Source organism: Oncorhynchus keta, unplaced genomic scaffold (assembly GCF_023373465.1).
Source record: "Oncorhynchus keta strain PuntledgeMale-10-30-2019 unplaced genomic scaffold, Oket_V2 Un_contig_1690_pilon_pilon, whole genome shotgun sequence".
In the NCBI taxonomy this organism is placed as follows: domain Eukaryota; kingdom Metazoa; phylum Chordata; class Actinopteri; order Salmoniformes; family Salmonidae; genus Oncorhynchus; species Oncorhynchus keta.
The window spans coordinates 1,113,538-1,140,054 of NW_026280186.1; the positions used below are offsets into that span (position 1 = coordinate 1,113,538).

Below are 26,517 nucleotides of genomic sequence, written 5' to 3' on the forward strand. Positions count from 1 at the left end.
GCCATGACAACGGCACCCACCCACCCCACCCTCTCCATCTCCTCATCGCTGGGAGGAGGCAGGTCCTTTTTCATCCCAAAGCGACAATAAGCAACACAGGGATAATGCTAAAACCACGCAACTCTTCACTAGAAGAAGCAGGAATGGAAAGCACGTTTCCCATTCCATATCACCACCATAGGCTACATAAAGGCTATTCCTTATAACAAAATACAATTTGGACAGAAAAAGTGCAAAACATGGTATCATACAAGTTGAGGAGATACATAAACCGCAATCCAAATCCCCCCCAAAAAACTATCAAACGATAAGCCCCATTACATGTTTATAACGATTTACAACACGAGTAAGCCTAGGCTGTAATTTCAACATGAATAGTCTATAATAAAACTTACTAAAAATGTTGATATCAAACTTTGCGGTGAACATACAACTAACTGAACATGAAAAAGTAATTCTCATCTCTCATTGAATCCATTTTACACAGTGATAACCCAGAGCCATTTGATATCCAATATAATACTATAGCACCATCATGTGTTCAAAATAAGTACTACCACACTCCTGATGTTGCTTCATGTGGTGGCCGGCACGAACGCAAGGCACGTGCCCTGGGCCCGGATCTCTAGGGGGCCGCCAACCAAATTATTATAACACAACTTTTTCTTGTTGGGCGGGAGGAGCGTATGATAGCAAAATCTAAGAATTGCAGGAAATTATCTAAAAACTGCTAAATTCTTTCTCAGCCTCATGGCAAAATGTGTAAATAGTAGGCAATTTACTTTAAAACTGCAACATTTTCTCATAGTCTCATGACAAAATGTGTAGAATAGCATTATAAAACATAGATTTTAGGCATGAAGTTAACTGTCACCCCCCCAATTTTTTTTTAAATATTTTTTTATTAAAAAAATAAATACAGCCCTGATGGGAATAACAGCCCTGATGGGAATAACAGCCCTGATGGGAATAACAGCCCTGATGGGAATAACAGCCCTGATGGGAAAAGTAAGCCCCATGATACATTTTCCTACACTTCTCCCATTTACTAGGCCGAAGTGGTGGCCATTATATCCTTTGTTTTTCTGCTACTTACAGTTGGAATTGTTTCAGAACAGTGGAAATAAGAACGAGGTATCGTTTTTATTACAGTCAAGTATAAAATAAGTTCACATTATATTATGGATCAACAAGGCGAAACTGTATCATAAATATATCATAAATATAGTGTACATTCCATGTATGTTAATGAATCATTCCTACTTACATAGGCCTACTGGCTTCTGTATAATGATATTCTTCTGTTCTAGGTTAAATGATCCTCTTGTCCTTGAGCGTGTGTGTACTGAGAAGGAAGGGGGGCAGTTCCCCCAAAAGGCATGCCATGCAATTGCACACAGGTAACATCCTACCAGTTATATTGTCATTTGTTTATACGACAATAAGTCTAGAAAGAGAGGTCGTCTCCAAGTAAGCATATGAAATATAATTAAGGCAAAGCATTTTATGTTTACTATGATTTTTTTAGTGGTTATATAGATTATTAATAGAAAAGGTTAAAATACTGAGGTATTCTTGTCAAACTGAATGCACAATCAAACAATACAAAATGCATATATACTTCAGTGTGTGTAAATGTAGCTTGTCCTGAAAGAAATGACACCATTAGAATAGTCTTTTATGTTCGACCTCCATGCCGCTCATGCGTATAACAGTGCATATAATGGTCCACATAACCAGATTTGTGCATCTTCGGGGTAATCCATACTTGGCCGTCATCAAACATGGGGTGCATTCATTAGTACGCACCACAGCAAACCGCAGGAAAACGTTTTGCAACAGAAACATTTTTGCTACGAAAACGAGAGTTTCATATTCGACAATTTTAACTCGGTCCCACCCCCTTTCGGGCCTGTTTGCGTCCGTTTACTTCCTAGTGAATACACCCTTGTTTCATGACAAGTTAAAGGGAAAGTTGTGCTGATAGTTTATTAATAGGGGTCGTTAGACTCATTCCAGGTCTCTTTGCCCTCCTTGTTATCCATCAGACTCTGGCCCTCTGGTTGTTGTGGAGGTTGCTGTATTTGCTACCCTCTGGAGTCCTATTACTGGCCTGTAGGGTTTTAGCGTAGTGCGAATGCCAGTCTCTCTCGAATACAGCCTTCACCTGTTCCAGGATTGTGGCGCCCCTCTCCTTGAGAGTTTGTGTTGGTTTGATGACGAGTCCGGTCCCAGCATTATAGACAAACTCACTCCCCACCCAGTCGTGATTACCTGAGGAAATAGAGGCAACGCACATCAGATATCATACCATTGTGCCCTGAGCAAGGTACTGCATTCCAAACTAGCTCTAGGGAGTGCTGAATTGTGGTTGACCCTTTGCTCATCTCCAAAATATGTGTGTGTGTATGTGTGTGTGTGTGTGTGGGGGGGGGTTAAGAGTAAAGGATAATATGTATTCTCCGTATAAATAATTGTATAATCAATGATACAGTAGATTCCCAGTGACTGGATCTGGATCACTGACCTATGTACACAGCACTGTCGGTCACCATGTACTTATTGTGGTTGACTCCTGGTTGACTATTAGCCATCTGCTCCCTCCTGCTAAAAAACTTCTGCAGGAATAGAAGATGAAAGTCATAAAACCAAATTGATATCCACCGTAATAGAGGCAATGCTAGTGCACTGTACGACCTCAAGTTGCTTTAAAACTCTATGAGCCATCATACATCTGAATTCCTGAGCCACTTTATTCTGAAAGGAATATTACAGTCCAACATCAATGTTTTTAGAAGTAGATAAAAGTACTTTAATGTCGAGATGAAGTCACCCACACCCTTGATTGTGTAAAACCAGCTACAGTACGTGGTATTTTGGAGTGTAATATACAGTACATCTCTTTAATAGGCATTTCACAGTCTTTCTTTTCATTCACTCACCACTTCTAGGGAGCAGTTGGTCAGCTCCATGCACAGTGACTCGAGGGACATCACGAAGTTAAAGGTGAGCGGGTGGGTCTGCTTCCAGAAACTAATGAGCATGCGAACTTTGACCCCTCGCAGGACCACAGCCTCACGTATCATCTCATCGATAGGAGACCAGTATCTGTGTCGATGGAAGGGTCACAAAGTCACAGGAAATGTCACAGATGCACAGCAGAGGACCACTGGGTGTTAGAAGAACACTTTGAGCCACAATCCTTCATGTGTGTTTCAGCCAATGGCATCCCTGCCACATGGTTTGCTACAAAGCGGAGGGTTTGGGCTCTCAAATTCAGAAATCAAGGCACTGATGCAAACTACGGCTGCACTCAGATTGCAGATTGCAGAAGGTATAGCTACAGCTTGTATGACATATACGTGGTATGTCATTGGTCCGACTATAATGAGCACATTGTGAAAAGATGAATAGGCTCATTATCAGACATTGGGAAGCATCACCTTGAAAATAAAGACCCTCCAGACCTTCTGGTGAGTAGGGGAAGGTAGTCTGTGACAGAGATGTAGATGAACAACTTGGCCTCCTGCATCACATGCTGTATGACATCTATGTCCTTGGCCCGATCCTTAGGACAGAAGAGGTCAGGAGAGGTCTGAGGAGGGAAGGAGGGAACCAAGAAAGGAATCATAATTAAGATGAGAACACACATTCAAATGATTCAATTTGACTTGTTTTGATTGCAGGTTATATTAAAGACGGTCAACTATTTCAATAAGTAGAGCTTCAGCATTTTATAGCTTCACTTTATTACTGCCTTCTATGTGACAGCCAAAGCCCCCTTTTAGCCCATATTTCACACTTTCAAAACAAAGGTTATTTTCCAATTTCCCATTTCCTACATTTTAAGCAGTCTCAATACTTAATATAGTCTGAGACGTAGGGGGGGAGTAGCGGGGCGAAACGAGGGCGGACATAACCCCAACATGCGTCATTGTCAGAAGTGAGCTGAGGGGAGCGGAGGCAGAGGAGGAGGGCAAGGTTTTGCCAACAGCAGCATCACAGTAGGACGCCGTACCATCATTACTTCCTGTTATGATGATGAATGTGTTCTCTGTAGCTGATCAACACATCATCCCTAGGGGGGTGGAGAGATTCATTACTGTCAAATTAGACGCTGGCGCATCAAACGGAGACGTTTCATTTGTTTCTCTGCGTAACATTTACATGATTAATCACCCGGATGGGTGTCGGTTTAATAATTGATAAAGCAATCTGTTATGGGTGTCATAATGTTTTGTAAAGATTTTGTCCATCTAGTTCAGGACATTCTAGGGTACAAGAACATTTTGTAAATATCAGCTGCATGGTCAAGTAATAATATGTCTAGTAAAACTACTTAGGGGTAGTTATGGTTCGGGTTAGGGTTAGTTAGGGTTATTTAGGCTTAGTTAGCGTTATTTAAAGTTAGTTAGGGTTAGGGTTAGTTTGGGTTGGTTAGGGTTAGGGTAAATTAGGATTAGTTAGCATCTGGGTACGTTAGGATTGGTTAGGGTTGGTTAGGGTTAGTTAGGGCTATGGTTAGGGTAAATTAGGATTAGTTAGCATCTGGGTACGTTAGGATTGGTTAGGGTTGGTTAGGGTTAGTTAGGGCTATGGTTAGGGTAAATTAGGATTAGTTAGCATCTGGGTACGTTAGGATTGGTTAGGGTTGGTTAGGGTTAGTTAGGGCTATGGTTAGGGTAAATTAGGATTAGTTAGCATCTGGGTACGTTAGGATTGGTTAGGGTTGGTTAGGGTTAGTTAGGGCTATGGTTAGGGTAAATTAGGATTAGTTAGCATCTGGGTACGTTAGGATTGGTTAGGGTTGGTTAGGGTTAGTTCGGGCTATGGTTATGGTAAATTAGGATTAGTTAGCATCTGGGTACGTTAGGGTTGGTTAGGGTTAGTTAGGGCTATGGTTAGGGTAAATTAGGATTAGGGTTAGTAAGGGTTATTCTACTCCATTTCAACAAGAGTGAAAAACATAACTCCAAAACTCCTATAGCAAGACAATGTTATGGTTTGTAGACCAGTGGTGGCTGGTGTCACTATACATCGTAGGACAGGCTCATTGTAATGCCTGGGATGGAAGAAATGGAACGCAGCCCGTCCTCCGATTCCTCCCTCCACCAGCCTCCCCTAATCTGCTCTATGTAATACACAGTACATAACAAAGAATCCTCACCGACACATAAGCGGTAACCTCTGTATCATTGAGGTACAGCGTTACGGGGCTGTCCTTGCCGTAGAGGGCCGTGACTCTCTTAGACCAGATAGAAGGGATGTAGTCTCTGTACTGGAGCTGCCAGTAAAAGGAGAAGACCCTATGGAGGTCTATAGCCAGACAGCTGCAGTTATAAACCACCACCCCCAACTCCTTCCTCTGTGGAGAGATGCAGGGAAGAGACGGAGGGAGAGGAGGAGGCAATGTGGTTGACAGTCTGGTTATTAAAGAGAGAATGAGTGTGTTGACTGGGCGGCTGAGAGACTCCTCAAACAGACTAGTTATATGCACTATAAGTGAATACTTGTCTGATGAACACATTGTTTGTTTCAGTGTTTGTGGACTATATACCTGTTTATTTCAGCTGACAAAGACTGCTGACAGCTCATTATTGCATGTACAGGACCTTGAGAAATGTCTGTTCTCTGCTGACATTTTTGCTAGAGTGTGTAGATTTCTGTTGTCTTGCACTGTCTGTGTGTGTGTGTGTGTGTGTGTGTGTGTGTGTGTGTGTGTGTGTGTGTGTGTGTGTGTGGACACCTCATTGGCCAATATGTTAATTACATTCAATGGGAGTTCTACCACCAGCTGGCATTACGGCATGAAAGTGCCAGGTAATCACTTCTCTAATCACTAGTGGACTAGATCAGGGTTTGCCAAACCTGGTCCTGGGGCCCACCCTGGGTGCACGTTTTGGTATTTGCCCTAACACCACACAGCTGATTCAAATAATCAAAGGTTGATGATGAGTTGGCTATTTGAATCAGCTGTGTAGTGCTAGGGAAAAAACCTAAACATGCACCCAGGGGGGACCCAGGACCGAGTTTGGGAAACCCTAGTCTAGAACTGGTACCTTGGACAGTGATCTCCAGTCCATGCTGGCACTGCCAATGAACACATGCCTCCTATCAACAACCCAGAAATTGGAGTGCAGTCCGCCTCTGGTCAGAGCTGACATATTCACAAAGCGAACCTCTGCACCTGCAGGGGGAAAATGAAGTCAGGGAAGAAGAATACTTTATTGTCCATTTTCTTGGAGAGAATGGGAATGGGTCTTTTTTGCTTAATCAGCCCAACTTCAAGGGATTGGAAGCACAGAGACGGCCTCAGTGTAGAACCCCAGGAGCAGTTTAGAAGGGAGCAGTAAAGTGCCTTGCTGAAGGGCACAACCTCCAGACAAACATTTAGTCTTCTAAAGCCCTGTCTCTATTGGACCTTTAAATCACGGCCACATTCAAGAAGAAAGGCCAATGTGGCCTGTGGCTGACAGAAAGACGTACAGGCAGCCTTGGAGCCCAATTTGACAAGGAAGCAGTTAAGTTGGATCCATTTGCACATTCATGTTGTTTGACCTTGTGGACTCAAGTTTGCCGGAGAGCTCAGGGAGTGAGAGTGGAGCTCATACTGTGATGGATGTTGTATAAAATGTTGTATAAACTGGGTGGTTCGAGCCCTAAATGCTGATTGGCTGACAGCGGTAGTATACCACGGGCATGACAAAATGTTATATAAAGTGCTGTATCTGCTGTCCTTAAGATAAATATGAGACACTGTAGCCTACAGATGAGGACGTTTGCTACAGCAGGAAAATAATCCTGCATTAAGAGGACATTTGAATTATTATGTGGATTATAATTAATTGACATTTTTGTAGGGGTTGATATTTTTTTTTAGGGCAAATCAAGTCTGAATTTTCAATGTGGAAATGATCAATTTTAGAAGCCTTTTAAAAACTAAAATGCACTGCAACTTTGCATTTCTGCTCTGCAGGAAAATGCTCAACAACAAAATAGTTATTCAATTAAGCTCTTACATCTGTATGCATAATTGGGCACACACAGTACTATAGGCCATCAATGAATAATACATTGCTGTTTTTGTATATTATGTGGAGTGATATGAAGGAAGTGTCACTTACCATGCTCTGTTAGTTTCTGCAGTTCAGCAGAGTCTGTGAGACTGCTGGCAATCTTCAATTTAACCTCCCGAGTCTTGAGGTTGAGCAGTCTCTGGAACAGAAGCTGGCCCTGAGACATAAAAGGATATGTACAGTATGACTGTTATTGTACCCTCTGCTCTGTGAATGTCCTTATCCAAAGACTGTTGCAGGTTTTGTGTGGCTTACTATCAATTTCTGCTGCTGAGCGCAATGCTGATATAATGGAATAGCACTTGGCCAAAGTAGAACATTTGTAGAACGGTCTATAGTTTTATACTTTGCGATATATTATGATGAAGAAGAAGAAGTAGAATAAGATGAAGAAGTGGCATTATTGTTACAAGATACCTGTTTGCCAGAGTTGGGCCATGTCCCTTGATCCCATGAGTTGAGGTTCCAGACGGGAGATACCACCTCCACTGAGTGCTTGGCCTGGTCCAACAGGCTGTTGAGGCCTGTGGAGAGGGGCACGTGGGTTGTACCATCTACGGACAGGGGGAGGTCCTCAGGAATGTTCTCCACAAGGACAATGCTGATAAGAAAGCATACAGTTTTAATCAGAAAAATCATGTACATCATTTCAGATCTCTGAAATCGATGATGCAGACATCTAAGACCTATGTTTATGATAGCATCTTAGGGCCTTGGAAGATTTTGACTCCTGTCAATTCTAACAATGTTGTAGGCATGTAGATTTACTTGTTACAGATAGGTAGCCCTGCTGACTGTTTTAGACCTTTGTAATGACTTTCATTTAGCTAGCGCAAGTATTTGGTTCTGGGTTCCTCTATTATAGTTCCTGTACCTCTTACCGACAGTGTCTGTTACAGTTCTCTTCTGTGATTCCGTCCTCGTCCTCCCCCCAGACGTCTACCGCGGAGAAGGTGAGAGCCACCAGCACAGCGAAGCAGCACAGCAGAGCAAAGATGGCTATGCACTTCTGCTGAGACTGGAAGACAGGGAGGAACACACATCATGATCAGTAGACACCAAACGGAAGAAAATAGAATGAAATATGGATGACTAAAGTGGACTTCTGTCGGGACCGAAAGACAGAGAGACAAACACAACACATCAAATCAGGGTTGTGTTCATTAGGCAGCAAACAGACTGAAACATGGATGGACAGCCTGGACTTGTCCAATGAGAAAGGGTAATGTTTGTTTTCTGTTGCAAATACTTAGATATGGTGTGCCCTAGTGAATACGACCCTGGAGGTATCCAATAGCTAACACAAATACTTGTTTTCCATTGTAAAATCATTTAAAACGTATGCCCTAAAGAACATGATCCACATCAACCCATAAATGCACCTCTCAATCTGTCCCATTGTCATTTGTTTACATCCCAGATTATGACTAATAGAAATGCAGCCAAGGGAGCAAAACTGACAACGAACCGTTTTTGAAAGGAACCTCAATGGATTTATTAAATGCACCTCAATCTCTTCTTTCCTGACTAGGACTAATCTCTGCCAAGAAGCAAAAGTGACTTGATGAACTATTGACAAGTCCATTAGGTCTCAGGTGTTACACAACAAGAAAATCATCCTTCATTAGATTTGTATATCAATCATCAATACATTTGAATAGCAGTCAGGATTTAACGAATCGATAACCCAAATAGAACGTCATTGGACTGTGTAGTCAGACACCAGATGTGACAGAGGAAGGTATGGTCCATATTTAAAACAGGCATTGAGTGCGTCTGAGCCGGACAGTGGAAGTAATCAATTCTCATTGGAGGCAGCGAAGCACATTTCCTCGGCTGCAATCCTCCGGTGGCTAGCTCCAGGCATTCCAAATGAATGTGCTGAGAATGGATGATGCTAGCTTACGGTCTAATGGTAATATATTGAATATTGATGGCGGATGTCCTATTCTAGAGATCCTGCCATCCTCCAACACACAATACAGTATTATGCTGCAGTGGAACACTTGAGTTTAGGTTGGAGAGGCTGTTATAACGCTCCATTGCATGGCATTTAAAAACAAACTATTCACATTTTTATATAGTGTCACATTTTGACTTGAGGACAGCTGAACCAAGCCCCATTTCTTTGATAGTCACGACACTTGACAAATTGGTTCCTCTTGAGTTGAAATCATTTCAAATACTTGACCTGTGTCTGATGGAGCTTGCCTTGCTAAATGGAACTTATACAGTAGTCCTAAAAATTCTCAGCCACAAACGGTGATCAAATGAAGATCCTACATCTGTAGGGGTCTTGTACTATATGGTCAGTTTTGAATGAGGATGGAGGGATCACAAGTCATTGATGAAATGTGCATTTGGTCCATGGATTCCTTTTCCCTGGGGATCAACACACATACGGCCAATATCTCTCAAATCCTACTTTATGCTAAGAAGAAACTGAGGGGACAAGTGAAGTGGAACAGTCTTCCTGTAATGAATACTCAGGGAGAAAAAGGTGTAGATTCCCGCACAGAGCACGGCAGGTGTTTATTTTGCCTTCGTAGAAGGCAGGAATCGTGGTCAAAGGCAGGCAATGGTCATAAAAAGGCAGGAGCAACAAAAATAGGACTGAAGGCTATAACTGGTTCTCACAAACGAGCTAGGAACACACTTAGTAGAGTCAGAACAAACAATACCTCACAAAGGCACAAACAGAATGAACTGAACTAAATAAGGAGCTGATGAGACCAGGTGAGAAACAAACACAGGTGACATCAATGAACAAAAATTAAAGACAGGGCTACGTTCAAGAACACGAAGAAACAGGGCTACGTTCAAGAACACAATGAAACAGAACACGAGGTTGACTAAGAAAATAAATACAGAACCTTACACTTCCAAACCAAAATGAAGGCAAATTTGATTCACAGTAAAACTATGTTTAAAGGAAAGAAAGAAGGAAAACACTGTTCTATTGAAGTAAAAGAACAGGGGCTTAGGTATGTAGGGCTTTTCAACAGCTGCCCTACGCCCGCCTGAATTGTTCAGGCGCATCCAAGCTGAAAGGATTTTGTTCAACCTTAAACCGGCTACTTTGCTGTATTGAGACCGTGTGCTACTTTTGGTGGTCTTTTGTTGTCTGTTAGTAGATGTAGTAGATGTAAATTATATGTTTAATAGTATAAGGGGTGCAACTTTGGTTTCAGAAGTGGGGGGGACATCATTATTATAATTTATTTTGTATCATCTTTTTTTTTAACCCAATCCAATAAACACTCTAAACAGCCTACTCGGAGGCGTCCGCATGGTCCTAAAGTACGCCGCTGCCTCATTTTGTATCACATTCCAATGATAAAACTGGGAGGACAAAAATGCAAACGCAGAATGTTGGGGGGGGGGGACATGCCCCAGTGAAAGTTGCGCCCCTGAGTGTAAGTGTCTATTTTATACAACAGTATTGTGAAGACACATCCCCTTGGGGGACAGTAAAGATGAACATGTTCTTCACCCAGTGGGTTGGATGTATGTAGCTTTAATTGAGGGCCAATCTGATTCTCTCGGTTGTTTGGCCCTTTGGCACGACTGTCGACGGCGCCTGTATCAGTGTTGCGCTGTGTGTGGCTGTCACCATCACATTATCTATTCTCTTTCTCTCTTTTCTTCTCCCATTTTGTATTTGAATCAACATCCTCCCTTGGCCCCTGCCAGCTTGTCTACTGTCTTTGGGTGAGGGAGCTTTGCCCTCAACCCTTCTTCCACGACTGTAGTTTTTTAAGATTCTATGTAGTCAAGAATTTGCCACCATTACAACCAATAACACTTCTGACAGCTAGATTTAGTATTTTCATCACCATCCCTCTCTGGCCACTTGTCAGCTTGTTCAGTGCCTTTGGGTGAAGGAGCAATGCAAATTTCCCCCTTTTTCCAGCAGCTTTTTAAAACTTCAAGTAGTCAGACATTTACCATCATTCACAACCTATGAAACTTTTGCCAGTGAAGCAAAACAAAGACTGGTCGAAGTCAGAAAAAACAATACAACTTTTGACAGCTAGTGAAACAAAAAGTGTCACTCCTCAGCTATAACATGTTGAGAATGGCCAGTCCACATAGAAAAATATTGTCAAGTCGATTTCAAACCCGGGCCATCATCTACACTCCTCTCTGTCTGTCTCGGGCGCTCATGCGGAACGAAGGAGAAACAGCCCGGATGCACTTTGCACTCGTCTGTCGCGCCAAGGGAACGAGGGAACTGCTCTTCCTTCAATTAATTTAGCGGAGTCAAGGACCTCGCCACGTTTCACTGGTGTTAATACCCATGGGGAAATTCATCCGCAATAAATACAAGCCAGACCTGTCAGACACTATCCCGGCATAAACCCAGAATGACATTTTCTGGTATCATTTTTAATTCCACAGCAAAATGTTATTTAATTATATAATTTAAAAAACACTATTCTCGGTGACCAATTGTATCTGTATGCAACTAATTACAAGTAAAGCCTACTCTTCTGGATATTATAATCAACCAATCAAATCTCATTATGATCAAGCATTAAATCTCAGCGAGAAAAGTTACTCAGCCAAAATGAGCCAGTATGTTCTGTAAGGACATTAACACCCAATTCTGTACAATATAATGAATAATAATGTACATAAATCATTCTAAAGAATAAAAAAGGAAGGTGATGAACAAATACATCATTGGTAAATCTCAAACTCACCTTCATAGGCTCCTGTGGCTGTGTAGTTGGTGCTGCCATGAGTCCTTTAAACTTCACACACCTGGTCAACTAACGGTCAACTAATGGTTAATCACATTAGACATTATCCAGTCTCAGTGACCTAGTAAACCATGACCCTGTCCTCGTAAACCATAACCATGACCCTGTCCTCGTAAACCATAACCATGACCCTGTCCTCGTAAACCATAACTATGACCCTGTCCTCACAGTGTCCCCTTGTCCTCATAATGCTGTTGCTCTGGTCCCGACAGTGTGTGTGATGCGTGGTGTAGTCCAAGGTCTGTCCTGGTAAGCACTGACATGGTTTCTCCACTTCCTCTCTGGCTCTTCCTTTGTGCGTTCTTCTACTCTGTCCACGGTGATAGTGTGAAAGTGTGTGTTTTTCGATGTGTGTGTGTGCTCTCTCTATTCCCCTCCACACTGACAGAAGCAGAGGGAGAGATAGAGTAGGAACAGGACTGTGCCCACCCCTTCAGTCCAAACATCCAATGTGAAAGCTCTCTCCAAGCTGAGCCTCATCCCTCCCTCCCTCCCTCCCTCCCCTCTTCTTCCTTCCAACCCGCTCCTCTCTCTAAATGTATTCCTTCCTCCCTGCCCTGTGAAGCAAAACTCAACCGGCAGAAAGCAAATGGACCTTGCTAGGGACTAGAATGAAATCCCCAAACATTCCCACTGGGTACATACCCACATACCCACTGGGCAGAAACTAAAGAAACATACCCACTGGGCAGAAACTAAAGAAACATACCCATTGGGTATAGGTGCAGAAACTTAAGAAACATACCCACTGGGTATAGGTGCAGAAACTTAAGAATCATACCCACTGGGTATAGGTGCAGAAACTTAAGAAACATACCCACTGGGTATAGGTGCAGAAACTTAAGAAACATACCCACTGGGCAGAAACTAAAGAAACATACCCACTGGGTATAGGGCAGAAACTTAAGAAACATACCCACTGGGTATAGGGCAGAAACTAAAGAAACATACCCACTGGGTATAGGTGCAGAAACTTAAGAAACATACCCACTGGGTATAGGGCAGAAACTTAAGAAACATACCCACTGGGTATAGGTGCAGAAACTTAAGAAACATACCCACTGGGTATAGGGCACAAACTAAAGAAACATACCCACTGGGTATAGGTGCAGAAACTTAAGAAACATACACACTGGGTATAGGGCAGAAACTTAAGAAACATACCCACTGGGTATAGGTGCATAAACTTAAGAAACATACCCACTGGGTATAGGTGCAGAAACTTAAGAAACATACCCACTGGGTATAGGTGCAGAAACTTAAGAAACATACCCACTGGGTATAGGGCAGAAACTAAAGAAACATACCCACTGGGCAGAAACTAAAGAAACATACCCACTGGGTATAGGGCAGAAACTAAAGAAACATACCCACTGGGTATAGGGCAGAAACTTAAGAAACATACCCACTGGGTATAGGGCAGAAACTTAAGAAACATACCCACTGGGTATAGGGCAGAAACTTAAGAAACATACCCACTGGGTATAGGTGCAGAAACTTAAGAAACATACCCACTGGGTATAGGGCAGAAACTTAAGAAACATACCCACTGGGCAGAAACTTAAGAAACATAACCACTGGGCAGAAACTTAAGAAACATACCCACTGGGTATAGGGCAGAAACTAAAGAAACATACCCACTGGGTATAGGGCAGAAACTAAAGAAACATACCCACTGGGTATAGGGCAGAAACTTAAGAAACATACCTACTGGGTAGAGGGCAGAAACTAAAGAAACATACCCACTGGGTATAGGGCAGAAACTAAAGAAACATACCCACTGGGTATAGGGCAGAAACTTAAGAAACATACCTACTGGGTAGAGGGCAGAAACTAAAGAAACATACCCACTGGGTATAGGGCACAAACTAAAGAAACATACCCACTGGGGATAGGGCACAAACTAAAGAAACATACCCACTGGGTATAGGGCAGAAACTAAAGGAACATACCCACTGGGTATAAGGCAGAAACTAAAGAAACATACCCACTGGGCAGAAACTAAAGAAACATACCCACTGGGGATAGGGCACAAACTAAAGAAACATACCCACTGGGTATAAGGCAGAAACTAAAGAAACATAGCCACTGGGTATAGGGCACAAACTAAAGTAGTTGCAGAACTAACAGAATGTTTATGGTATTGATTCAACTGCACCTCCATCCACCCAACATAATCATGTGATGGATATAGGTATACAGTGTGTGTATCAAGCATATCATGTAGAGTCAGAACAAACAATACCTCACAAAGGCACAAACAGAATGAACTGAACTAAATAAGGAGCTGATGAGACCAGGTGAGAAACAAACACAGGTGAAATCAATGAACAAAAATTAAAGACAGGGCTACGTTCAAGAACACGAAGAAACAGGGCTACGTTCAAGAACACAACGAAACAGAACACGAGGTTGACTAAGAAAATAAATACAGAACCTTACACTTCCAAACCAAAATGAAGGCAAATTTGATTCACAGTAAAACTATGTTTAAAGGAAAGAAAGAAGGAAAACACTGTTCTATTGAAGTAAAAGAACAGGGGCTTAGGTATGTAGGGATTTTCAACAGCTGCCCTACGCCCGCCTGAATTGTTCAGGCGCATCCAAGCTGAAAGGATTTTGTTCAACCTTAAACCGGCTACTTTGCTGTATTGAGACCGTGTGCTACTTTTGGTGGTCTTTTGTTGTCTGTTAGTAGATGTAGTAGATGTAAATTATATGTTTAATAGTATAAGGGGTGCAACTTTGGTTTCAGAAGTGGGGGGGGACATCATTATTATAATTTATTTTGTATCATCTTTTTTTTTTACTCAATCCGATAAACACTCTAAACAGCCTACTCGGAGGCGTCCGCATGGTCCTAAAGTACGCCGCTGCCTCGTTTTGTATCACATTCCAATGATAAAACTGGGAGGACAAAAATGCAAACGCAGAATGTTGGGGGGGACATGCCCCAGTGAAAGTTGCGCCCCTGAGTGTAAGTATCTATTTTATACAACAGTATTGTGAAGACACATCCCCTTGGGGGACAGTAAAGATGAACATTTTCTTCTCCCAGTGGGTTGGATGTATGTAGCTTTAATTGAGGGCCAATCTGATTCTCTCGGTTGTTTGGCCCTTTGGCACGACTGTCGACGGCGCCTGTATCAGTGTTGCGCTGTGTGTGGCTGTCACCATCACATTATCTATTCTCTTTCTCTCTTTTCTTCTCCCATTTTGTATTTGAATCAACATCCTCCCTTGGCCCCTGCCAGCTTGTCTACTGTCTTTGGGTGAGGGAGCTTTTCCCTCAACCCTTCTTCCACAACTGTAGTTTTTTAAGATTCTATGTAGTCAAGAATTTGCCACCATTACAACCAATAACACTTCTGACAGCTAGATTTAGTATTTTCATCACCATCCCTCTCTGGCCACTTGTCAGCTTGTTCAGTGCCTTTGGGTGAAGGAGCAATGCAAATTTCCCCCTTTTTCCAGCAGCTTTTTAAAACTTCAAGTAGTCAGACATTTACCATCATTCACAACCTATGAAACTTTTGCCAGTGAAGCAAAACAAAGAAGTCAGAAAAAACAATACAACTTTTGACAGCTAGTGAAACAAAAAGTGTCACTCCTCAGCTATAACATGTTGAGAATGGCCAGTCCACATAGAAAAATATCGATTTCAAACCCGGGCCATCATCTACTCTCCTCTCTGTCTGTCTCGGGCGCTCATGCGGAACGAAGGAGAAACAGCCCGGATGCACTTTGCACTCGTCTGTTGCGCCAAGGGAACGAGGGAACCGCACCTCCGTAATTTAGCGGAGTCAAAGACCTCGGCACGTTTCGCTGGTGTTAATACCCATGGGGAAATTCATCCGCAATAAATACAAGCCAGACACTATCCCGGCATAAACCCAGAATGACATTTTCTGGTATCATTTTTAATTCCACAGCAAAATGTTATTTAATTATATAATTTAAAAAACACTATGCTCGGTGACCAATTGTATCTGTATGCAACTAATTACAAGTAAAGCCTACTCTTCTGGATATTATAATCAACCAATCAAATCTCATTATGATCAAGCATTAAATCTCAGTGAGAAAAGTTACTCAGCCAAAATGAGCCAGTATGTTCTGTAAGGACATTAACACCCAATTCTGTACAATATAATGAATAATAATGTACATAAATCATTCTAAAGAATAAAAAAGGAAGGTGATGAACAAATACATCATTGGTAAATCTCAAACTCACCTTCATAGGCTCCTGTGGCTGTGTAGTTGGTGCTGCCATGAGTCCTTTAAACTTCACACACCTGGTCAACTAACGGTCAACTAATGGTTAATCACATTAGACATTATCCAGTCTCAGTGACCTAGTAAACCATGACCCTGTCCTTGTAAACCATAACTATGACCCTGTCCTCACAGTGTCCCCTTGTCCACATAATGCTGTTGCTCTGGTCCCGACAGTGTGTGTGATGCGTGGTGTAGTCCGAGGTCTGTCCCGGTAAGCCCTGACATGGTTTCTCCACTTCCTCTCTGGCTCTTCCTTTGTGCGTTCTTCTACTCTGTCCACAGTGACAGTGTGAAAGTGTGTGTGTTTGGATGTGTGTGTGTGCTCTCTCTATTCCCCTCCACACTGACAGAAGCAGAGGGAGAGATAGAGTAGGAACAGGACTGTGCCCACCCCTTCAGTCCAAACATCCAATGTGAAAGCTCTCTCCAAGCTGAGCCTCATCCCTCCCTCCCTCCCTCCCTCCCCCTCCCTCCCTCCCTCCCTCTCCCTCCCTCCCTCCCTCCCTCCCTCCCTCCCTCCCTCCCTCCCTCCCTCCCTCCCTCCCTCCCTCCCTCCCTCCCCTCTTCTTCCTTCCAACCCGCTCCTCTCTCTTAATTTATTCCTTCCTACCTGCCCTGTGAAGCAAAACTCAACCGGCAGAAAGCAAATGGACCTTGCTAGGGACTAGAATTAAATCCCCAAACATCCCCACTGGGTACATACCCACATACCCACTGGGCAGAAACTAAAGAAACATACCCACTGGGTATAGGGCAGAAACTAAAGAAACATACCCACTGGGTATAGGGCAGAAACTAAAGAAACATACACACTGGGTATAGGGCAGAAACTTAAGAAACATACCCACTGGGTATAGGGCAGAAACTAAAGAAACATACCCACTGGGCAGAAACTAAAGAAACATACCCACTGGGTATAGGGCAGAAACTAAAGAAACATACCCACTGGGTATAGGGCAGAAACTAAAGAAACATACACACTGGGTATAGGGCAGAAACTTAAGAAACATACCCACTGGGTATAGGGCAGAAACTAAAGAAACATACCCACTGGGCAGAAACTAAAGAAACATACCCACTGGGTATAGGGCAGAAACTTAAGAAACATACCCACTGGGTATAGGGCAGAAACTTAAGAAACATACCCACTGGGTATAGGGCAGAAACTAAAGAAACATACCCACTGGGCAGAAACTAAAGAAACATACCCACTGGGTATAGGGCAGAAACTTAAGAAACATACCCACTGGGTATAGGGCAGAAACTAAAGAAACATACCCACTGGGCAGAAACTAAAGAAACATACCCACTGGGTATAGGGCAGAAACTTAAGAAACATACCCACTGGGTATAGGGCAGAAACTAAAGAAACATACCCACTGGGTATAGGGCAGAAACTTAAGAAACATACCCACTGGGTATAGGGCAGAAACTAAAGAAACATACCCACTGGATATAGGGCAGAAACTAAAGAAACATACCCACTGGGCAGAAACTAAAGAAACATACCCACTGGGTATAGGGCAGAAACTAAAGAAACATACCCACTGGGCAGAAACTAAAGAAACATACCCACTGGGTATAGGGCACAAACTAAAGAAACATACCCACTGGGCAGAAACTAAAGAAACATACCCACTGGGTATAGGGCAGAAACTTAAGAAACATACCCACTGGGTATAGGGCAGAAACTTAAGAAACATACCCACTGGGTATAGGGCAGAAACTAAAGAAACATACCCACTGGGCAGAAACTAAAGAAACATACCCACTGGGTATAGGGCAGAAACTAAAGAAACATACCCACTGGGTATAGGGCAGAAACTAAAGAAACATACCCACTGGGCAGAAACTAAAGAAACATACCCACTGGGTATAGGGCAGAAACTAAAGAAACATACCCACTGGGCAGAAACTAAAGAAACATACCCACTGGGTATAGGGCACAAACTAAAGAAACATACCCACTGGGCAGAAACTAAAGAAACATACCCACTGGGTATAGGGCAGAAACTAAAGAAACATACCCACTGGGCAGAAACTAAAGAAACATACCCACTGGGTATAGGGCAGAAACTAAAGAAACATACCCACTGGGTATAGGGCACAAACTAAAGAAACATACCCACTGGGTATAGGGCACAAACTAAAGAAACATACCCACTGGGTATAGGGCAGAAACTTAAGAAGCATACCCACTGGGTATAGGGCACAAACTAAATTAGCTGCAGAATTAACAGAATGTTTATGGTATTGATTCAACTGCACCTCCATCCACCCAACATAATCATGTGATGGATATAGGTATACAGTGTACACAAATACATTCTCACACACACACACACACACACACACACACACACACACACACACACACACACACACACACACACACACACACACACACACACACACACACACACACACACACACACACACACACACACACACACACACACACACACACACAGCATATCAAATGATGTCATAATATTATGTTTGTTTTCTACACCCTATAATTCAAGTTTCCTGCGTCATAATAATTGAAATTCAATCACTGCACTTAAGGCCATAACATCCATAACATCTCTCCACCAGCCCAGTCCCCTTTCTGCTCTCATCTACAGAGGAAGATAAAACACTCTTGCACTCGGCAGTGCACAAAAGTGCATTCAAGGCTGCAGTGAGGAAGTGAGGAAGAATCAAGCATGCATGAAACTAAACCACTTCCATCTTTCTCCTCACCTCTGTCTCTTTTTTTTATTCACAGGGAAACTTGGCATGGTTTAACACTAGCGAAGACAGAAGAGCATATGCTACCTACTGCAGGAGGCATAGGGGGTTGGAGCCCATAGGGGGAGAGAGAGAGAGAGAGAGAGAGAGAGAGAGAGAGAGAGAGAGAGAGAGAGAGAGAGAGCTGGTGCGGAGTGGAGAAGTCAATTTACCTCAAACAACCTTGGGAGTCTGAGTAAAACTACTTTCACATCCATCTCCCCATCTTGACCCATCTATCTCTGCTAAGCGTCTGAGATCTCCTCCATAAAGTGGAGACACTTGTCAGACTGACACTATACCAGCCACTTCAGGGATGTTCAAATACACTAACCCAGCCTGAAGTATAAACAGCTGCATCCTCAAAAGTCTCAGTTATAGGAAGGTACAAGAGGAGGCCAGGAATCCAGGCTACATCCTCAATGACATAGAATATGAGAACAGCGCTTGACTCATGTTTTAATACAAGGTGAGGAATTGTATCTTCTACTCTACTGCCAATGAAGTGTGTATAATGGTAGTTACAGGATATGTGCTGGTTTCTCATGCTGAATTAGAGCATGCTGGAGGGATAATGTGATGAGGAACCCCACTGGGCTCTATGACAGAGAGAGAGGTAGCTAAGCTACGCTTCATCTCTTCTCCGGCCTGGGTCTGGCCACAATACTTCGTCCACATCACAAGATACGTTTTCTCTTGCCAAACATGGAGGGAAGTATCTCCTAGCATGGCGTATCCAACCTTGGACAGAGGCAACCTCTATGTCCCCACATGCGTCCTACATTGCCTGGAGAAACGGCATGCGGGCATAGGGTTGGCGATCATACACTTTCCAGTGCCAGGCTGAGAAGAATTTCTCTATGGGATTTAGAAAAGGTGTATACGGGGGTAGGTACAAAACTACAAATTGTGGATGGGTGGCAAACCAGTTTTGGACCAGAACAGCCCGGTGAACAACTAACATTGTCCCATGAAACCACAAATCTAGCAGGCTCCTGATCTGGATCAGGGACAAACATTGTGTAAACTACATCCAGAAAAGTGAGCATATGGCCGGTGTTGTACGGACCCAGTGTGGCATTGTGATGGAGGACCCCGTTTTGAGTGATGGCAGCACACATAGTTATATTACCCCCACGCTGTCCAGGGACGTTGGTAATTGCCCTCTGTCCTATTACATTTCTTCCTCTGCGCCTGGTTTTGGTGAGGTTGAAGCCAACCTCATCCACATGAATAAATTAATGGCGAATTATATGGGCATCCAGCTCCAATACTATCTGTAACAGACAAAAGGATATCCTGATGAGTAAATAGTTTATGTCTGAAGTACTGGAAGTAGTGTTGCATACATACCTCTACAAAGTCATGTTGCATATTTTTGACTCTGTCAGAGTTTCTCTCAAATGGCACCTTGTAAAGTTGTTTCATCGTCACTCGGTGCCATTGGAGGATGCGTTGTATGGTCGACAGGCTTACAGCATTGATGTTGTTACAGTAAACAGTACCAACAGCCTGTGTGTGTGTGTGTGTGTGTGTGTGTGTGTGTGTGTGTGTGTGTGTGTGTGTGTGTGTGTGTGTGTGTGTGTGTGTGTGTGTGTGTGTGTGTGTGTGTGTGTGTGTGTGTGTGTGTGTGTGTGTGTGTGTGTGTGTGTGTGTGTGTGTGTGTGTGTGTGTGTGTGTGTGTGTGTGTGTGTGTGTGTGTTGGTAGAGTCTAGTGAGTGTGCATGGAGCCTGTCAAGGGAGTCAGTGCAAAACAATTAAGGTAAATAAATAGTAAAGGGGATCAATGTAACTAGTCCGGGTAGCCAGTTGATTAGCTGTTCAGCAGTCTTATGGCTTGAGGGTTGAAGCTGTTCAGCAGTCTTATGGCTTGAGGGTTGAAGCTGTTCAGCAGTCTTATGGCTTGAGGGTTGAAGCTGTTCAGCAGTCTTATGGCTTGAGGGTTGAAGCTGTTCAGCAGTCTTATGGCTTGAGGGTTGAAGCTGTTCAACAGTCTTATGGCTTGAGGGTTGAAGCTGTTCAGCAGTCTTATGGCTTGAGGGTTGAAGCTGTTCAGCAGTCTTATGGCTTGAGGGTTGAAGCTGTTCGGCAGTCTTATGGCTTGAGGGTTGAAGCTGTTCAGCAGTCTTATGGCTTGAGGGTTGAAGCTGTTCAGCAGTCTTATGGCTTGAGGGTTGAAGCTGTTCAGCAGTCTTATGGCTTGAGGGTTGAAGCTGTTCAACAGTCTTATGGCTTGAGGGTTGAAGCTGTTCAGCAGTCTTATGGCTTGAGGGTTGAAGCTGTTCAGCAGTCTTATGGCTTGAGGGTTGAAGCTGTTCAGCAGTCTTATGGCTTGAGGGTTGAAGCTGTTCAGCAGTCGTATGGCTTGAGGGTTGAAGCTGTTCCAGCAACCTTGTGGCTTGAGGGTTGAAGCTGTTCAGCAGTCTTATGGCTTGAGGGTTGAAGCTGTTCAGCAGTCTTATGGCTTGAGGGTTGAAGCTGTTCAGCAGTCTTATGGCTTGAGGGTTGAAGCTGTTCAGCAGTCTTATGGCTTGAGGGTTGAAGCTGTTCAGCAGTCTTATGGGTTGAGGGTTGAAGCTGTTCAGCAGTCTTATGGCTTGAGGGTTGAAGCTGTTCAGCAGTCTTATGGCTTGAGGGTTGAAGCTGTTCATATATCTTTTGGTCACAGACTTGGCGCTTGGTTACTCATTGTGATGCAGTAGCAGAGAGAGTAGTCTATGACTTGGGTGGCTGCAGTCTTTGACAATTTTTCGGACCTTCCTCTGACACCGCCTGGTATAGAAGTCCTGGGTGGAAGGGAGTTCGGCCCCAGTGAAGTACTGGGCCATGCGCACAACCCTCTGTCGGATACCGTGCAGTTGCTCTACCAAGAGGTGATGCAGCCAGTCAAGATTCTCTCAGTGGTGCAGCTGTAGAACATTTTGAGAATCTGAGGGCCCATGCCAAACCTTTTCAATCCAATTCCAGCACTGATTCATTGCACTGGCTCAGAGCAGCCTGTTCAGACTGTAATTCTCCAACAGGGACGTCATTATCTTCTATGCGCTGTCTTTGGCCCACTCACCCACACGAGAGACTGATTAAGACTACCTCAGCTGTACAAGATGCTACTATTGCAGAGGTCTCATACTGTATACAGTGGAGCTCCCCTCAACCACAGAGAGACATGTCTGTTGTGCTACAGTGGTTACAGTGTGTGGGAGTCTGATTTCTCTGTGGAATGGGGAGATACAGATGTAGGATCTCAATTTGAGCCAGTTTGCTACAGCAGGAAAAAAAAAACATAAGTTTGGCATTTCACTTTTTTTTTGCTTAAAAGAGAGAAGTTCAACAAAGTTTGGAGCATTTAAAGCAGGCATGGAGTGTGTGTGAGGTGGACAGTGGAAGTAATCCATTCTAATTGGAGGCAGCGAAGCACATTTCCTCGGCTGCAATCCTCCGGTGGCTAGCTCCAGGCATTCCAAATGAATGGGCTGAGAATTGACGATGCCAGCTTACGGTCTAATGGTAATATATTGAATATTGATGGTGGATGTCCTATTCTAGGGATCCTGCCGTCCTCCCACACACGATACAGTATTATGCTGTAGTGGAACACTTGAGTTGAAGTATTTCAAATACTTGACCTGTGTCTGATGGAGCTTGCCTTGCTAAATGGAATTTATACAATAGTCTTAAAAACTCTCAGGCACAAAAGGGTGATCAAATGAAGTTCCTACATCTGCAGGGGTCTTGTACTATATGGTCAGTTTTGAATGACGATGGAGGGATCACAAGTCATTGATGAAATGTGCATTTTTGACAACAGGGAATCTCTCTCCCTTGTACAGAGGTGATCCAGGAGAGAGAGAGAGAGAGAGATGGTTTCAGAGGGTCAATGTCTGTGAGAGAGAAAGAGAGGGAGAGAGTGAGAGAGAGAGAGAGAGAGAGAGAGAGAGAGTGAGAGAGAGATAGAGAAGAGAGAGAGGAGAGAGAGAGTGAGAGAGAGAGAGAGAGTGAGAGAGAGAGAGAGAGAGTGAGAGAGAGAGAGAGAGAGAGAGAGTGAGAGAGAGAGAGAGAGAAGAGAGAGAGATAGAGAGAGAGGGAGAGAGAGAGAGAGAGAGAGAGAGAGAGAGAGAGAGAGAGAGAGAGAGAGAGAGAGAGAGAGAGAGAGGGAGAGCAGACAGTGGAGCTGGACTGAGCTGACGGTGAAGAATGACCAAAGTTTTAATATTGGCAGGAAGTTAAAGTGGGTTGAAAATATAGATGAATTACAGATGCAGGATCTTAATTTGATCACTCTTTTGTTGTTGAGAGTTTTCCCGGGCAGCAAAAAAGGCTAACTTGTAATGTATTCAAGGTTTAAAAAGGCTTGTAGTAAAAGTTTGTAATTTACACTTTAAAATGTCAGACTTCCCCTAAAGACAAATGTATCAACCCCTACAAAACATTTACATGAATTACAATCCACATAATAATTCACATTTCCGGTTGCTGTAGGATTATTTTCCTGCTGTAGCAAACTGGCTCAAATGTAGATCCTACATCTGTAGAAGCTGCTGGTCCACAAAGTCTCTTGTCTATAGCTGGAGACTCTATCTTACTCTGTAGCTGCTCGGCTTTCCCAATAATTAATTTATTGTAATGCAGCACTGCGTGATCCATACACCAGCCCAATGGATTAGTGTGTGGGGTTGAGTTGGGTCTGGTCTGCATAAAGGAACAGTAGAGTGTATAGTGTAACAGACAGACCTCGGGGCTTCTGAGGACAGACTGTACATAACAGTACTAGAGTAGCATGTCTCCCTGTTCCGACATGAGATTTCAGGGCAGGTCTCCACTCACCAGAACTGGGTTCAAATACTATTTGAAATCATGTCAAATACTTGACCTGTGTCTGAATGAGCTTGCCTAGCTTAAATTGAACTAATACAATAGTCCTAAAAATGTAAACCCTTCCCATCTGGCACTGCAGGCAGGCTCAAGCAAACACCGAAACTATATTAAAACAAACATCATTATTTGAACCCAGGTCAAGTACATAACAGTTACTATTGTGGCACATCTGTCACTTCCCTTCAGACATGAGATGTCAAGGCAGGTGTCTGCTGTACTCAGTATACTTAAAGCAGGCAGATCTCCCAGTCCCATTCCACCCCCAACCATTAAATATTTACACTCAGTTTCAGCTAAAAAGCTCACTGCCTCTGAGAGGGCAGGCTCAGAGGGAGAGGAAGTCTCTAGCCTACGGCGGAGGAGTTGAGCCTAAGTCTGTGTAACCCTAACGCAAGGTAAAAACACATGACTCCCTTAACTTAAACACTAACGTAGAAAATAGAAACCGAAGCAGAAACCCAACACTTAAGTTAGTTTGAGTTTTGGCAGTGGGCATTTCAAATGAAAAGAGAGATGAAGTTGAAACAAAGTTTGGAGCTCGATCGGCACTATTTAAAGCAGGCATTGTGTGAGGTGGACAGTGGAAGTAATCAATTCTCATTGGAGGCAGCGAAGCACATTTCCTCGGCTGCAATCCTCCGGTGGCTAGCTCCAGGCATTCCAAATGAATGGGCTGAGAATGGACGATGCTAGCTTACACTCCGTTATACCATTTCATATTCTAATCCCTTCCCGTTCGGGTCATTTCCCCTCTCAAGTAGTTCTTAATACTTTTCTATAGACCCATCAAACTCACCAACAACTTTATTGAATCTTATTATTATTTTATTTTTTACAGTAGCCTCCTCCTCATCTTTAAATAAAATAGTATCGGTCACATACACATGGTTAGCAGATGTTAATGCGAGTGTAGCGAAATGCTAATATATTGAATATTGATGGTGGATGTCCTATTCTAGAGATCCGGCCATCCTCCAACACACGATACAGTATTATGCTGCAGTGGAACACTTGAGTTTAGGTTGGAGAGGCTGTTATAACGCTCCATTGCATGGCATTTAAAAACAAACTATTCACATGTTTATATAGTGTCACATTTTGACTTGAGGACAGCTGAACTAGGCCCCATCTCTTTGATAGTCACGACACTTTGCAAACTCGTTCCTGCATGAATATTTCAATCTGCTTACATTCATCTGAATGTATTCCCTGTGGATATCCTGTCCCAAATCAATTACATTTCATCCAAGTTGAGTGGATTGAATCCTTGGGTTAGACAAGAGATCGAAGTCAACTGTCCCTCAAATCATTCTCAGCCAGTAGCCCAGCCAAACCTGTCTTCAGCCTCTATCCCCTACCAACACTACTGTAAATTCCTCTGGAATCTCCCCAACAACTTCCCCCAGTGTGTATAAGGTGTGTTTAAGTGTGCGTTCAGGGTACTCACATGTTCCAGCTTCTCTTTGCTGCGGAGCCAGATGGTTGCAGAATAGTCCTGCTGCTGGACAGCACTGTTGGCGTAGATGTCAGAGAGGTGGGGTGCGTGGAGGGGTTCCCCTCTACCCCTCATCCCATGGCCTCCTGATGCCATGATGCACACGCACGCACGCACGCACACAACACAACACACTCTTCTGGCCTCTTTCCTCCTCTAGACTCTATCACTGTCTATAGCTAGTTATTGAATGAGCCAAGCCCTTCTGAACCACCGTGGATCTGTAAGTGGGTGACTGTCTATAGCTCTTCGTACCCACCGAGGTTCTCTTCTCTCACTAGCTGTCTCACTGTCTGGCGTGGGTCTAACTGTCTGGGCAGTGGGTGGGCTGGTTCCTCGTGGGAGGTGGGGCTCAACAGGGAGTGCTGCAGCAGAATGAGGTGGGAGAGTGCCAGACCCACTTAAAGGCACTGAGTGAGTGAGAGTGAGCGTGTCTGTGTGTGTGTGTGTGTGTGTGTGTGTGTGTGTGTGTGTGTGTGTGTGTGTGTGTGTGTGTGTGTGTGTGTGTGTGTGTGTGTGTGTGTGTGTGTGTGTGTGTGTGCTGTGTGTGTGTGTGTGTGTGTGTGTGTGTGTGTGTGTGTGTGTGTGTGTGCGCGCGTGGGCGTGTCTGTGTGTGTGTGTGTGTGTGTGTGTGTGTGTGTGTGTGTGTGTGTGCGCGCATGGGCGTGTGTGTGTGTGTGTGTGTGTGTGTGTGTGTGTGTGTGTGTGTGTGTGTGTGTGTGTGTGTGTGTGTGTGTGTGTGTGTGTGTGTGTGTGCGTGTGCGTGTGTGTGTGTGTGTGTGTGTGTGTGTGTGTGTGTGTGCACTACATTGAAATTAAAACAAAGGTTCTTACATCAGTGAGGAAATGTATTTATCAGATGATAAATATAGTATGCTGCTCATGTCAGAGTGTATCGTTATATTACACTGCACCAGAGTGGGACACTAGTGGGTTAGCTAATAAAGTATTGATTTGACACTGCCTCGACTACATATAGACTGCTGTGATATTGCCTCTGCCTCCAACTGCATTTCATCGGTATATACAGTACGCCTTTTAGGTCATTATGCAGTTTCACAGTGCCGATATGGCCACATACTGTAAGTCTTGAATGAATGGAGGTTGTGTAAATACTGAAGCTAAGAGAAAGGAAAGTGTTCAGTGGCCCTTGAAGGATTTATGTCACGGCTAGAGAACCTTTCCCCCACCAGAATGGATTTTGCACTGATTGTTCTAGTTTCATTACCTAAATTATGCAGCCATCATTGCA

General features: G+C 43.6%; 1 protein-coding gene across 3 annotated transcripts; it reads right to left on the reverse strand.

Moving 5' to 3' along the window:
• Nucleotides 1-1,128: 1,128 nt before the first annotated feature.
• Nucleotides 1,129-25,390, reverse strand: LOC118364693 (inactive phospholipase D5-like). 3 transcript variants are annotated; one of them, XM_052503277.1, is made up of 10 exons: nucleotides 25,218-25,390; nucleotides 7,958-8,094; nucleotides 7,494-7,677; nucleotides 7,125-7,233; nucleotides 6,060-6,187; nucleotides 5,168-5,365; nucleotides 3,444-3,595; nucleotides 2,943-3,108; nucleotides 2,528-2,618; nucleotides 1,129-2,274 (listed from the first exon to the last, which is right to left on the reverse strand). In XM_052503277.1, exons 1-10 carry the CDS (start codon nucleotides 25,359-25,361, stop codon nucleotides 2,045-2,047), a joined length of 1,539 nt encoding a protein of 512 aa, XP_052359237.1. In that variant the 5' UTR covers nucleotides 25,362-25,390; the 3' UTR covers nucleotides 1,129-2,044. The 3 variants fall into 3 exon arrangements, with proteins under 3 accessions (XP_052359237.1, XP_052359239.1, XP_052359238.1); XM_052503279.1 differs by lacking the exon at nucleotides 25,218-25,390 and adding an exon at nucleotides 16,080-16,431; XM_052503278.1 differs by lacking the exon at nucleotides 25,218-25,390 and adding an exon at nucleotides 11,783-11,929.
• Between the last annotated feature and the right edge of the window lie 1,127 nt (nucleotides 25,391-26,517).